The sequence below is a fragment of the Harpia harpyja genome, chromosome 3, assembly GCF_026419915.1.
Source record: "Harpia harpyja isolate bHarHar1 chromosome 3, bHarHar1 primary haplotype, whole genome shotgun sequence".
Classification (NCBI taxonomy): Eukaryota; Metazoa; Chordata; class Aves; order Accipitriformes; family Accipitridae; genus Harpia; species Harpia harpyja.
Window position 1 is genome coordinate 76,949,522 of NC_068942.1, and position 13,241 is coordinate 76,962,762.

A 13,241-nucleotide genomic window follows, 5' to 3' on the forward strand; every position below is an offset into this window, starting at 1 on the left:
TCAAAAAATCACTGAGATTTCAATAGCTCTGCCAAAATGTGCTCTGCACACATGCTGTGCCATGTCTGAATGTAATTTTTTTTCTTTTCTTTTAAGAATAGATGAACAATATTATTTCATTGCCAGAACAAGGAGAAGGTTCCCCAAAAGTAACATTATTTTAAGGTATTCCCTGAGGAGTAATTTAAACTCTAGCAAGAGGGTGATGATGGGGCAATAGCTGAAGGCAACATTGGAGGGCTGCTTTTGCTTTCATTATGTCTCTGGGAAGTGAGTTTTGGTGAGGCTTTTTTTGATATCAGAGGGGATACTCTCTCCATGTCATATTTAATTCTCACAAACACCATAGGTCTGGCCCATTAATTTTGAAAATCTGCAGATTTTCAAATGTTTGGATAGAGTTTGGAAGGGTCCAGGTCTGTTATTTTGGTCCAGGAGCATCTCAGGAAAATCTTAACATTTCCATAGCATTATGTGCATTCAGGGACTCAATTCAAGGGCTTTGCTTGGTCTCCTGGGTTTCTGCTCACTGAAGGTGAGAGCAGTAACATCCTCCATAGAAACTGGCCAAGGCAGGTAGTGATATGGTTTGATGAACAGGAGGTGTGTGGAGGAGGCTTTCTCCTGCCACTATGTTAAATCCTGGTCTTAAAGTATCTCTCATGTGAAAACAATAACAACAACAACAACAACAACAACAACAATAATAAATACTACAATAGACATGTGTGCAGCATGGTTTTAGGGCTGATTTTTTATTGCCAATCCTTTTCTGTCTACTCAGGCCCACTCTGGTGACTCACATAAGGCAATCAATCAATACTTTTTTGCTCACATCTTGATCTTGCAGATGGAGTAGGAGATAACGTGGAGGGCATCCTATATCAAGACTTCCTTTTCCCTGGTATTGTTCCAGGTCTCCTCTCATCAGAGTTCGGGGACCAAGAAGGTCTGAACTTTCAAGCTGAGTCTTGGGGCAGGTGAATGATAAAGATATAAAGCTGAACTGAGGACAGGAAGTTAATGGACAAAGTGTGTACAAGAGGCAGAAGAAGTATGGAGAGATCCCTCAAGGCTGGAGATAAAGGATAAGGAGAGATGCCTCATGAAATAGCACAGATATTCTGTCTTGACTCTGCTGTTAATCACAGCAGTCTCCTGAAGGCACCAGACTGCCCATTAAATGGTGTATCCATCTGTATTACATTTGAATCAGATCTGTCGTGGGGAGGGCAGAAATGACCACACTGGATCCTTCACAGGAGAGAAGAGGGAAAGCCTGGTCCTGCAGCCTGTGGTTAAAGCTGCAAACTAGAATTTCTTTGACTGTGAGCAGTATTTTCTTCTATTCAAAGATGTACAGCTTTGTTGCATTTGTTGTCAAATATTGTTGTGACAATGCTATAAACAAAATTGCCCTTCTTAAATCATGTTTCCTGATCTTTCCACTTCCAGTAGGTCTGAGAAATTACTTATGAAGTCATTTATATTTATGAAGTCATAGTATTACACTGTATACAGGATTAAAGGCTGTGTGTAGACAGGTTTTTCTCACTTCTCATTAATACTAATATTGCATAGGGAATGAAGCTGTATGACCCATTGATTTTACCTCCTAAGGAGGCCCAATGGGACTTCCATTGTGGGGGGGGGCAGCTTGATCACATCCAAGGGTGGTTTTAGTATGCTGAAAAGCACATAACCTTTTATTTAGTCATCAAGGCCCATGGGCCTCATTTGAAGGCCGGATACAAGGGTTTTGCACACACTTTTTGTACTAACTTCCATGTAAATGCTGCTTAATGCATGTTCATTTTTCATACAGTTGTTGCAATGGAGGAAAATCGTGCAAAGTCAGGAGAACAGAGGTTTTCAGAGGAAGGGAGGAAGAAACTGTGGAAGATGTGAATTGTCCAGTCTGTGCTCGGTTGATCTTCATTAATTTTCATCTTAAAATGCTTTCTTTGAGACATGGAATGGGAAGATCCCCATTTCTCTTACAAAAGTACCTTTCAAAAACATAACCACACAGGAGTCTGAAGTTGTGAGGACATTTTGGCTACAAGTTGGTTTGGATCCTCTATTCTCCCTCTGGGATCTCCGCTCAGGAGCCTTGGGCTGCAGCAGCCCCATACCATGGTGCTTCTGGGGACCATGTAAACCACCAGAGCCCAGTCCTCATGTTTCCATCAGGTCCCAAGGAGAATGGATTAAGGAGCATCACTACTTAGTCCACCTTGTCCGTCTCAAGTTGTTCACCCCTTGCCTCCAGCATTGCCCTTTCCAACCCCCAGGTCTGTCTTCTGGCTGTTTTGATGCCAAATATTGAGGAGCAGACACATTTTCTGCTGAAAGCCATGATGAGAGCTGGCAGAGCTTTCAGGCACTGTACTCAGGAGCAGTTCCTTGCTGGCACAAGCATTGCATGCTGCTGCTGTTATATTTGTGAGGTTAATTTTAGCTTGCCTCGCAAACATGGGTATTTACCAGCTACTCATATTAACAAGTGGTTGCTTCTATCATAGAGTTTACCTTTGTGCATCATTAGTCAGGGGGTTGGCCCCAAATGGAGGACTCACATTAGTTTAATGAGATGAAGTTATACCATAAAGAATAGCTAAGACACTGATTTGGCACCCTTGAAAACTTTTTCTTTTAAATAGAAGGCTACTTGAGTAACATTTTACAAGTTCTGCTGTCAGTTAAAAAGCACAGGTAGGTGATACTTTCAGATAAATAGCTCATCAGACATGCTTCTCCCGAAAAGTTCTTCAAAGGAAGTTGCAGTGACCTGCAGCACTGCTGTCTTAGAGATGGCTGGCAAGTCCTCCTTAATAAATACAAATACTTTTGAGTCTGAGGCAGTTCTGGCAAGACCCAGAGTCCTTTTATATCTCCACAAATGAGCCAGAGCTCTGGTGTGTTGTACTGGAAAGAGTGCAAAGTGACTGACACTGCTTCCCTCCTTCCAGGAGGCTAAAGGGAGATCATGGAAAGCTACAGCTGAACAGCTTCTGCATGTTAATGGGCATGGTCAGGATTTTACAGTTGTGATTTTCAAACCAGAAGGAACTCAGATCTCAGTGAAGCTGAGGCTGATTTCAGTGCCTGTTTTCCAAACCCTGTTTGCAAATCCTAGCTGCAAACCTTAGGTGGTTTGAAGTTGGCATTTTGGCTCTCAGAAGTGTATCTTGCTTAGCCAGGCAGATTGACCCACTGTCCAATTGCATGCACATCACATATCGACAGGCTCACGTGGCACCAGCCTCCTGCTTCATGCATATTCAGTGTGCATTGCTCAGAATCATGCCATTGTAGTTGGGTCTGGGCAGTGCCGTGCACACACACACAGACACACACGCTGTCTGTAACGCACCCAGCACTTGCAGGACCCTTCACCACACTAGGACCTTTTTTCTTTCCCTATGGATTGACCAAAGCATTTAATTATTATGTCATTAACTCATACTGTGAGGGATCCCCTCTCCTTTAATTTATCTGGGAAATGCTATGCCCATGTGAGAGCCAGACTTGAAGCCTGTCTCAGCCCAGCCAAGCATGGGGCCAGCGCATGCTGGCAAGTGGCTTTGCAGAGAAGCGTGTGTGTGAAGGTGCGCAGCTCCAACTCAGCTCCCAGCCCTGCTGTCCTCAGACTCACTGCATCCCTGTGTGCTGGGGAGGCTGGTCTGAGCCTGGGTGGTCATTTCTTCAGTGTGCAAAGGAAGGAATGCAGGCATGAACAGGCAGCTACCCATCATCAAAGACTCAGGCCACCATTTATATTTTGTGACCTGTTGAAGGGCAGTAAACGCATGGGTCAGTGAGTGTTTGAGGGAGTTGTTTGCTATGTTAATCAGTTTTGTATATGATGAGATGAAACTCAAAGCAGATGTATAAATGTGGTGGACAACTTCATCTTTCATTTTCATTCCCGTTTGGAATAAAAAAAAGGGTGTGGAGGGGGTTGATGCTCCCAGCTCTGGGTTCACCTGATGGTGAAGGAACAAATTTCTCATTCCTTTGCCCCTTGGTATCTATTTACAATAACAATGTGACAGGTACTTTTGCTCTGGTGTAAACAGTTACAGGAGAAAATGGCACCCCGAGGAAGCCAGGCAAAGGATCCCAGCTAGTGGATTCTGCACCCAGTGCACCTCTGCCTGCTTTTAAGGGAGATTTGTTTATGTAAGGAAATGTAGGACAAAAATACATTTGACCACCCTCAAGGAAGCATTTCTTTACCGAGAGGGTGGTCAAACACTGGAACAGGCTGCCTAGAGGGATGGTTGATGCCCCAAGCCTGTCAGTGTTATAGAGGCATTTGGACAATGCCCTTAACAACACACTTTAACTTTTGTTCAGCCCTCAATTGATCAGGCAGTTGGACTAGATGATCGTTTTAGGTCCCTTCCAACTAAAATAGTCTATTCTATTCTATTCTATTCTATTCATGCAAAAAGTCTTTGAAGTGACTGAAGCTGTGACTGAAGGAGCAAACGTTGTTCTGACATGTAGCTCAGGTGTTTTCAGCACCATCTAAATTTCAGGGGAACTGATACAGCTCAAATCCCTGAGGCCTGTCAGCAAAAAAAGTGCTTTCTCCAGGGAAGCCCATGGACCATGTCTGGACCCCACAAGTCTCCACTGATCTCTGGCTCTGAACTCTCCTTCTCCCCTTCCCTGCCCAAGGAGCCGTGAGGTTCATCTCCCTCCTGCACCGCCTTTTGCAAGTTGGTTTGGCTCACCGCCACCTCCTTAAGAGAGAGGAGGAGGAATGGCTGCGGGAGCAGCAAATCCCTCCTGAACAGCTGGACATGGCAGCAGTGCCGCAGCTCCCCATCCCTGCGAGGGAGACAAGGAGAAGGCAGATTTGGTTCCTGCCCTTGAAAATCCTAACTGACCTACTGCAGGCTCGGGGCGGGGGGGGAGGGGGGGGGTGGTGTGTGTTCCCAGGCTGGACCTGGGCACTGGGACAGCCATGTAAAAATCATTCAACTCATATCTCCCTCCTCTGTGCTGAGATTTTCCACCTAGCAGTTGGCACATATTTTTTTCCATGCACATGGGAATATTTGCCTCAGGCCTAAAAGACACAGGATCCCTCTCTCCCAGGTCTCATTTGGCTGGAGAAAGAGGCCAGCTGCCTTTTCATCTCCTCTCTCGCGCATGCACGTATCCCCAGAACTGTGTCATTTGGCGTCTGTCCATCTTGCTCTGATTTATGGCAAGCCTTTCCTTACCTGATACAACTCAGTAAATATCCCAGTCATTTCATGGCAGAAAAGGGCAAGTTTCAGGATGTACACACACCTGGTCAAGTCTGTCTTGAGTCATTCAGCATCTTCCTTGTTGAGGGGAATGAAAAAATGCAGTTTGGCATCTGTCTGTATGTGAGAATAGAGCCCACTTCCAGTCTGCAGGAATATGAGGTGAAAGATCCTTGAAAGAAAGAGGGGGGGCTTAGTTGCTCATCTTGGGTCTTACCATCAGTTGGGATTGATTCAGGGAACTCTACTGAAGTGGGCTTTTGTATTTTTTGGCTCAGGTCTCATTTGTTTGCCTGTCTACTGCCTGCGTTCCAGGTAGTATTTTCCCCTGGTGAGTGGCCTTTTTCTTTCATCAGTAGATGATGTTCCACGTACAGCTTGCTGAGCTAGCTCAGCTGTGCTCATTTCATTTAACATGAAGGTATTGTGTGATATAAACTTTAAGTATCTCAAAAAGTGAGATTTGCATAAATTTCCAATACTGTCCTCTGACAGAGGAATTTTTAAGCACAAAAATGATCAGGCTGTGAATAACACCTCCTGTCCAAATGCTCGCTGGTGAAAGCACCCCAGTTGCTGTGCTGTACTGCAGAATTTTACAGCGCCTTGACTGAAAAAGAATATGAAAAATGGTAAAAACTGCACACTTGTGTTCTGGATGCCATTTTGTAAGGATGGTTTGCAAGTCGCATACTCCAGCACCTCAACACTGTAAGCAATTTGTGGAGCTCCAGCTGCCTGCATCAATACAGCTGGGCCTGCTGCTAACCTCCTCGATATAGGTGCATGCTCTGACTATGCTGTAACTGCATTTTGGAGCATTCCCTAGTCCATGCCCCTAGGTTTCTGCAGGAAGGAGACCTGGGCATATATCTGGAAAGACTCTGGCCTGGTCCTCGATTTGTAAAGTCAGCACCCAGGACCTCAGCATGTACCACCAAGGTCCCCTGTCCCTTGGCTTCCATGCAGCCCATAGATCTATTCATGAATGCTTGTGATCACAGGTCCAGTGCTGAATGCTGGCACTTAAAAATATGAAAGAGTTATTATATTGTGTATATTGATCAAGATTCAAGCCCATCACTTTGAAAAACAATGCTAATATGTGTAATAGTAATGAGTAATATAGCACATTGACTCAAGGCAAACATGCCGCGGTGACTCACAATTTTTGGAGATTAGATGATAAGAACTACTAGGCTGGATTAATTTTGTTTCTTTTTGTATTTGTGAAATTTTTTTGGGCAGATTGCAGTTTTCCTGAATTTACTCTTTGTTCAGAATGATTTGACAAGTGGCATCTATGAAATCTGTCTGGCTGGTGGTGTGTTCAAGCTGTTCATGAGGACTTGCGCAGTGTGTGAAATTAAAGCTGTTTTGTTTAGATTGTCATAAGCATGTTCTTTGGCTGGACGAAGAGTCCTCTCAAGAAGACGTTATTGGTGTAAAGAAATTAAATTCACCTTTGTGGACTGGATATTGAGCAATTGTTTCATAAAATTTTGCTTTTATAGCGGCTATTCCTGATGGTAAGATTGTTTGCTGGAATAAACTATACAAACTGGGTGAAAAACACTCTCAAAATTAACTGCTTTACAAATGTAAAAATACATTGGTTGAAAATGGTTTTCTGCACTTGCTTTGTTCTAATATATCCCATGGATCTAGACAAGGGAAGTTATCTAACAAGCAGAAAACTTTTTTTTTAATATTTCTGAGATGGTTGGATTTGAGTAGTGAAAGGGATTTATTCTGTATTTTAAGGTCCCATCTGAAAAATGGTTTCCTACCCGTGTAACTATTAAGCAGTGGTAAAACCAGGAATCTTTTCCTTTCTCAAAACTTAGGAAATAACAAAATCATATTGTCAAAACTTTGAATGGGAAAGTGGTTTATTGTGGCTAACCCCAAGCTTTCTCATTGGTTTATCAACAACCAAAACTTGAAAATGCTTTGATCAAGCATTTGGCATTTGGACTTGTGACAAAGAAATAATCCAGTTTCCACAGTAAGTAAAGGCAAGCTAGGATGAAAACTTCCATACAACCCTAGCGACAACACAAACCCCAGCTTACATTTGCCTTGCTGCTGCACCTTACCGTGCTGTGGTTGGAGATATTCATCCATCTTATCTAACCCAGACACAGATGCAAGAAATACAAGGATTTCAAGTAGGTCACCGGTTGCAATTTCCTCAGTGTGTCACTGAAGTCATTTCACTGCTTCTGCTGAGGGGTTCCTGTTGATGCTGATGTGAGCAGGAGCATCACTCCTCCCTTTAATCTCCTGCAAGGACTCTGAGCATCGCAGTAGCCATGGTGGCCATCCTCAATGCCCTTCCAGCTCCTGCCTTTAACATGTTGGTCTTCTCTCCCCAGCTATTGACCTGTTGTACTGGCGTGACATCAAGCAGACAGGGATCGTGTTCGGCAGCCTCCTGTTGCTGCTTTTCTCCCTGACCCAGTTCAGCGTCGTCAGCGTCGTGGCCTACCTGGCCCTTGCTGGCCTCTCGGCCACCATTAGCTTCAGAATCTACAAATCGGTCCTACAGGCTGTGCAGAAGACGGACGAGGGCCACCCCTTCAAGTGAGTGCTTTGCAGTCATGGCCAGGGGCCATTTATCTTGCAAAGGATCCATTCCCAGTGGCAATTCACGTTTCTTTAGCTGCCGCTTTTATACTGGCTAAAATTCTTTTCTTGCTCATATCAGGGGAAATAATTTTTTCTGTTGTCCAGTGTCTCAAGAGCTGTAAGGCTGTATTGGCTCAGATCCTGGGGGAAGAAAAACAACACAAAAGCCATCATCCTTTGATACATGGGAATTTTTTTCCTGAAATTCAAAAGATCTGGAAACTTTTAAGCAAACAGAAAAAGAGTTTCATTAGAACTAATGATAATACAGTATCTCTGCAAGCAGGAGGAGTATTGTTTCTGGGCATACTCTTTTGGGCATAGAGGGGAACTATTTATATCTTTTCTGCAGCATTGCTTGGCTGTGATGTGGCAATCCATTACCCTAGGTGATGGTGCCAATGCCAGTGTCCTCCCCACCCTCCCCAGGGTCTGGGTGGTTTGCTCCAGGAGAGCAGTCATCTTTTCTCCTCTGCTGTGCCAACAAGTTGGTAAACCAGGTCATGGAACCGGTCTGGTTTGCAAACACACACACTGAAAAAAAGACTTGTTGGGGTGCTGCTCCTTCTGTTTCACTTGGATCAGTTCTGAGATGCGACTCACGACATGGGCATAGCTCAGAGGTGCAGGGCAGGTGGAGGGATGGAGGAGAGAGAAGGGGGTATTGCTGCCGAAGGTGATACATGGCCAGACAGCAGCTTTTATTCCTCCAGAGGCTGCCAGCTGGAGGAGGTGTCCTCTTCTGCGGCAGCAATGTTGCACAGAAGTTTGTGGGGAATCCACCCCAGTTAGGATTTACATCCCCCTTCGCATGGAGTAAAGAGACAACCCATCGAGACCAGGCTCTGCGTGGGGAGAGGGCAAGGCTGGAGGCAAACAGCCCCCACACAGCCTGCAATTGCCCAGGGAGATGGGTCATGCAAGGCAAAGACAGCATGTGCTGGTGGCTCTGTGCCTGCAGGAAGGGGGACACATTGCTCCGGTGCAAAGAAATGAGGTCTGGGGAGGAGGGAGTGATGGGGTAGACAGGCAGGAGCGTGAACGGCAGGTGAACCTGCCTGGGTTTGTAACTGGACCTGTGTTTCTGGCAGAGCCTACTTGGAGATGGAAATGAATCTTTCACAGGACCAGATTCAGAAATACACAGACTGTCTCCAGCTATACGTCAACAGCACAGTCAAAGAGCTGAGGAGACTCTTTCTTGTTCAGGACCTCGTGGATTCTCTAAAAGTAGGATTGCTTTAAATATTTTTAACCCCTCTCTAGAGGATCAATCTACATTTCAAAGTGCTGCTTCACTTGTTGACAGTGTCATCATAAAACCTAGTTTTGTGTAGCTCCAAATATAAAAATTGCTCTCCTTTTTGATTTCCAAACTGCTTGCTTCCAGCAGTTTAGAGGTTTGGCAATCTGCATTTGAATTTATTGATACGTAATACAGGAGTTACAAAAGTGCAGGACGAGCTTAGCTCCACTGCTGTTCTAGAAGCATCTCTGCATTATGCTTTCTATGACTTTGCCACAAAATAGTGTGTTCCTCTCTAATACCTCTGTTAATCTGGATTTCCTCTAATGGTGGCATTTCCTGCTATGGAGGAAGGTCTTCTTTCCCTCCCTGCAGAGATAATTATTTTAAGCCTTACACCCTAGAACCCAAGTAGGTGTTCTTCAGAGCAAAGGGAAGATCATTAAGAGAGCAGACATGGGTTAGGCTCCTAAATTACTGAAGATTTTTAGAGAAATGTACCCATCTCTCAGCCTCAAGAGTTTTCAGTCACTGGGATTATCACTGTGGGGCTGTGATTAACCTGTGTGGGATGACCCCTGCCATCATCAAAATTGGATGCAGAAATCTGCCTATGCCGTGCTCAGTGCAGAGTCCTAAATGTATGCAATTAAGCCCTAAATATACATGAAAGCTCAGCTAAGAGGGTGAGAAGCAGTGAACAGCAGAACGGAGAATGGGGTTTATACACCCAGAAAAAGTACCTAGTTCCTAATGTGCCTTACTTAACAACTCCCCTTACATGTTAAAAAAGGCTAATGTGCTATTATGTTAGCTAGTTAAGTGCACTAATTTCTTCTTATGCTGACAGTGGAGGTGATGTAATGATCCGTCTTTAATTTAGTTTGCAGTACTAATGTGGCTGCTGACTTATGTGGGAGCCCTCTTCAATGGCCTGACTCTTCTGATAATGGGTAAAAATCATAATTTCTTTTAAAATCTATTTTTAACTTTAACTCCCTTGCGATTTCTACTTAGACAAAACAGCCTATCTTTGTTGTGCCTTCCCCACAGTTAAACCATCAACTTTATTTCCTTTTCCAGTAAATATTCATTATTCCTATTACATTGTCCCTCCTGCTAGAACTAATTTGTGTTCTATGGTTTTGCAGAGCAACGGGAAATTCCATATTTAGGAGGTTTGAGCAAAGTTCATTTTTAATACAAAGATCCCTGGTGGATCAGCTGACCAAGTGGCATGATATGTGTTTGTCACTGAAGTAGGTCTCTTCTCTGGAGGAATCTGATCTGCAGGAATATAACAGTGTGCTCTTTTTCTCCTCAGCTGTGGTGTCTATGTTTACTCTCCCTGTTGTATATGACAAGTACCAGGTAAGTCTGTCTGCACGGTGTGGTTCGGGTGTCTGGGTGGTTCTGCCTTGTTGATGCCTGATTGACTGGGTCTCCTTTTGCTCTTTGCAGGCACAGATTGATCAATACTTGGGACTTGTGCGGACCCACATAAACACTGTCGTGGCAAAGTGAGTTCAGCAGCAGGCTTGACCAGAAGTCTTGCTGTGAGGTTGCGGTGCCCTGAGGGTGGCTAAGAGCTGGGTGGTCCTGGGGACAACGTGCCCTATGAATGATGTCCTCCCCAGCTCCTGGCATGTAAGACTGCGGGAGGGCAGATCCCTGGACAAACACAGGCCTTCTCAACTGAGCGTAGACTAAGGCAGAGCTGTGACCCTACATCTTTCTCTCCCCTCTCCTGCCATTTGGGGGAGCTGTAGACAGAGCAGCCCAACCCGGGGCTGACGTCCATACAAAGACGCCAAGACAAACAGTAAGAAATGTGTTAACTGCCTTCCCCACTGACCGCTCCAAGCCTGGGTTTTTGGTTTCAGGGACTCTGTCCTTTAGAGTTAATAATGCCATTAATGAACAAAGTGGGAATTAGAACACCACCCTGTTACAGAAAGAAAATACCTGGAAGCACCATGATCTTGTTCCAAACTGCCATGGAACAGACAGAAGACCTGGATGAAATTTTTGAGCCAGTCTGCTCTAGTTCCTAATGCGTTGCCTGTATCAAAAGCTTTTGTGGGATCCCTAAGGGCACAGTGAGGGTCTAAGCATAGTTCTTGAAACTTGAGAATTACTGAAGCAGGATGGCTGGTCTGGAAGGTAGATCTGTGCATCTCAGCAGTTTGTATCTATGGCTTTGCAAAAACTGGCTGAATAACAAGTATCCCATGGAAGGTTACAAAATGATGAGGTATAGAGAGCAAGTGACCCACGGGGAGATGCTGAGGAAACTGGGCTTGTTTAGCCTGAGAAGGAAGGAGCTAAGGAGTGATTTCATAGCAGCCTGTAAGTACTTGATGGGAAGTTACAAGATGATAGAGCCAAACTCTTCTCAGTAGTGGCAGAAGTTATAACAAGGAGCAACAACATAAATCCAGTTTAGGAGGTTGCTGTTGGACATTAGGAGAAACTTTTTCACTAGGAGATTAGGACAGCACTAGAGCAGGCTACACAGGAAGGTGCCAGAACCTCCTTCCTTGGAGGTTTTCAAGATGCAGCGAGACAAAGCTGTGGCCAACCTGATTTAGCATTGGCAAAAGTCCTGCCTCACGTTGGAAGTTGATTCAAAGACTTCTGGGGTCTTTTCCAGCCAACAGTTCTGTGATTCTGCAAAACCCTTAGCCTCGGGCAGGACTAAAAGTTTGTATTGAAAATTGTTTGTTTAAACTTAATTCCTGGCTTCCAATAGATAATATGCCATGGTAGAATAATGAAGGGGGGGAGAATATCACTGAACATATCCCATGGTTACATGAACCACCCCAAACTGGTCCATTTACATCTAGGGGCCTGTAAGAACACATAGATGGACATCACCTCTGTTTTTTACTAGACTCTAGTCCACCTGTTGCGACAACACACTGAACGCAAGCTAGAGAATACCCCTGAATAAGACTCCAGGTGGGGATCCACTGGAATGGAATAGCTGCCTCACCATATAATTCTTCTTCTTTTTTCTTCTTTATTTCTAGGATTCAAGCTAAAATCCCAGGTGCTAAGAGAAAGGCAGAATAAAGCAGACGTCAAGAATTCATCTACTACAGTAGCGAATAATGGGGGAATCTGGAGTGAAACAGCTCTGTTCTTACACTTTACTGCAAATTTATCGTTCTTTTTTTTCTCAACACCGTAATCTTAGAAACATAAAACTCAGAAGCAGTGCTTTTCCCCTGCTGCTTCTGCACTTAGAATATTTGCAATCACTTGTGTCAAGCACTAAAGTATAGTAAAGAGAAAAGTGTACTAGATGTGGTTTTTTGTGTTGCTTATAAAGTGCATGATGGTGAGAGCCTAAATAATATTGACCTTTTTATTTTATTTTTTTAGTGTTTTTCCTTCTTCTATTGGCATTGCTTCTATAACTTTTAATGTTACATGTGGCTAGGGGCTTTCCTGCTTAGTGCACTGATGCAATAGTTAAAATTGCTTCTACGTCACTGGGTTGCTGGTTGGATTCATCTTTATTAACTATATAGAATTGTAGGCTGATGTTTTAGTGTTTTCCAGCACAAATAAAATAAACAGTAATCGGTACTTATGGTAATCAGTTTTGTATAACTCAAAAAAATGAAAACAAAACCCAGTACTTTTGTCGTAAGGGATTGACAGGCTGACTTACATGTATGGTAACTGGAAAGTTCCAGCATGTTAAATTTATTACAATTTGTATTACATTCTCTGTAGTTCCTAATGGACTTAATTATGGACTCTGAATATTTGCACTTATGTACTTGATACCGAATGCAGAAATAAATGTTACTAAATGTAAAACATTCTCCCTCTTGTTGCCACTGGGATTATCCTGACATTTGCAAACTGGACACATACCATGCAAAAAGAAGGATTTTCTCTCTCTCTCTCTCCCCTTGAGATCCTCCCACGCCTTGCCCTTACAAAATGGTACAGTCCAACAAGATCATCTGTAATACATAGCTCATCTATCAGTTTCACATCTTGATGAGTACGGCAATAAAAGAAGGATCTTAGTATGTAGTTTGGTTTTTTTGTTGGTGGTGTTAGCAAATAACAGGAAC

At 43.8% G+C, this 13,241-nt stretch overlaps 1 protein-coding gene across 2 annotated transcripts in view; it reads left to right on the forward strand.

Moving 5' to 3' along the window:
* The window catches only part of RTN1 (reticulon 1), a 122,268-nt gene extending 109,290 nt beyond the window's left edge, over positions 1–12,978 (forward strand). For both annotated transcript variants that reach the window (XM_052783483.1, XM_052783484.1), the window contains 6 exons: positions 7,646–7,853; positions 8,990–9,128; positions 10,028–10,097; positions 10,469–10,515; positions 10,606–10,664; positions 12,180–12,978. In XM_052783483.1, the coding sequence (XP_052639443.1) occupies positions 7,646–7,853; positions 8,990–9,128; positions 10,028–10,097; positions 10,469–10,515; positions 10,606–10,664; positions 12,180–12,222 (566 nt within the window). In that variant the 3' untranslated portion in view covers positions 12,223–12,978. The remainder of the gene's footprint in view (positions 1–7,645; positions 7,854–8,989; positions 9,129–10,027; positions 10,098–10,468; positions 10,516–10,605; positions 10,665–12,179) is intronic.
* Positions 12,979–13,241: the final 263 nt, after the last annotated feature.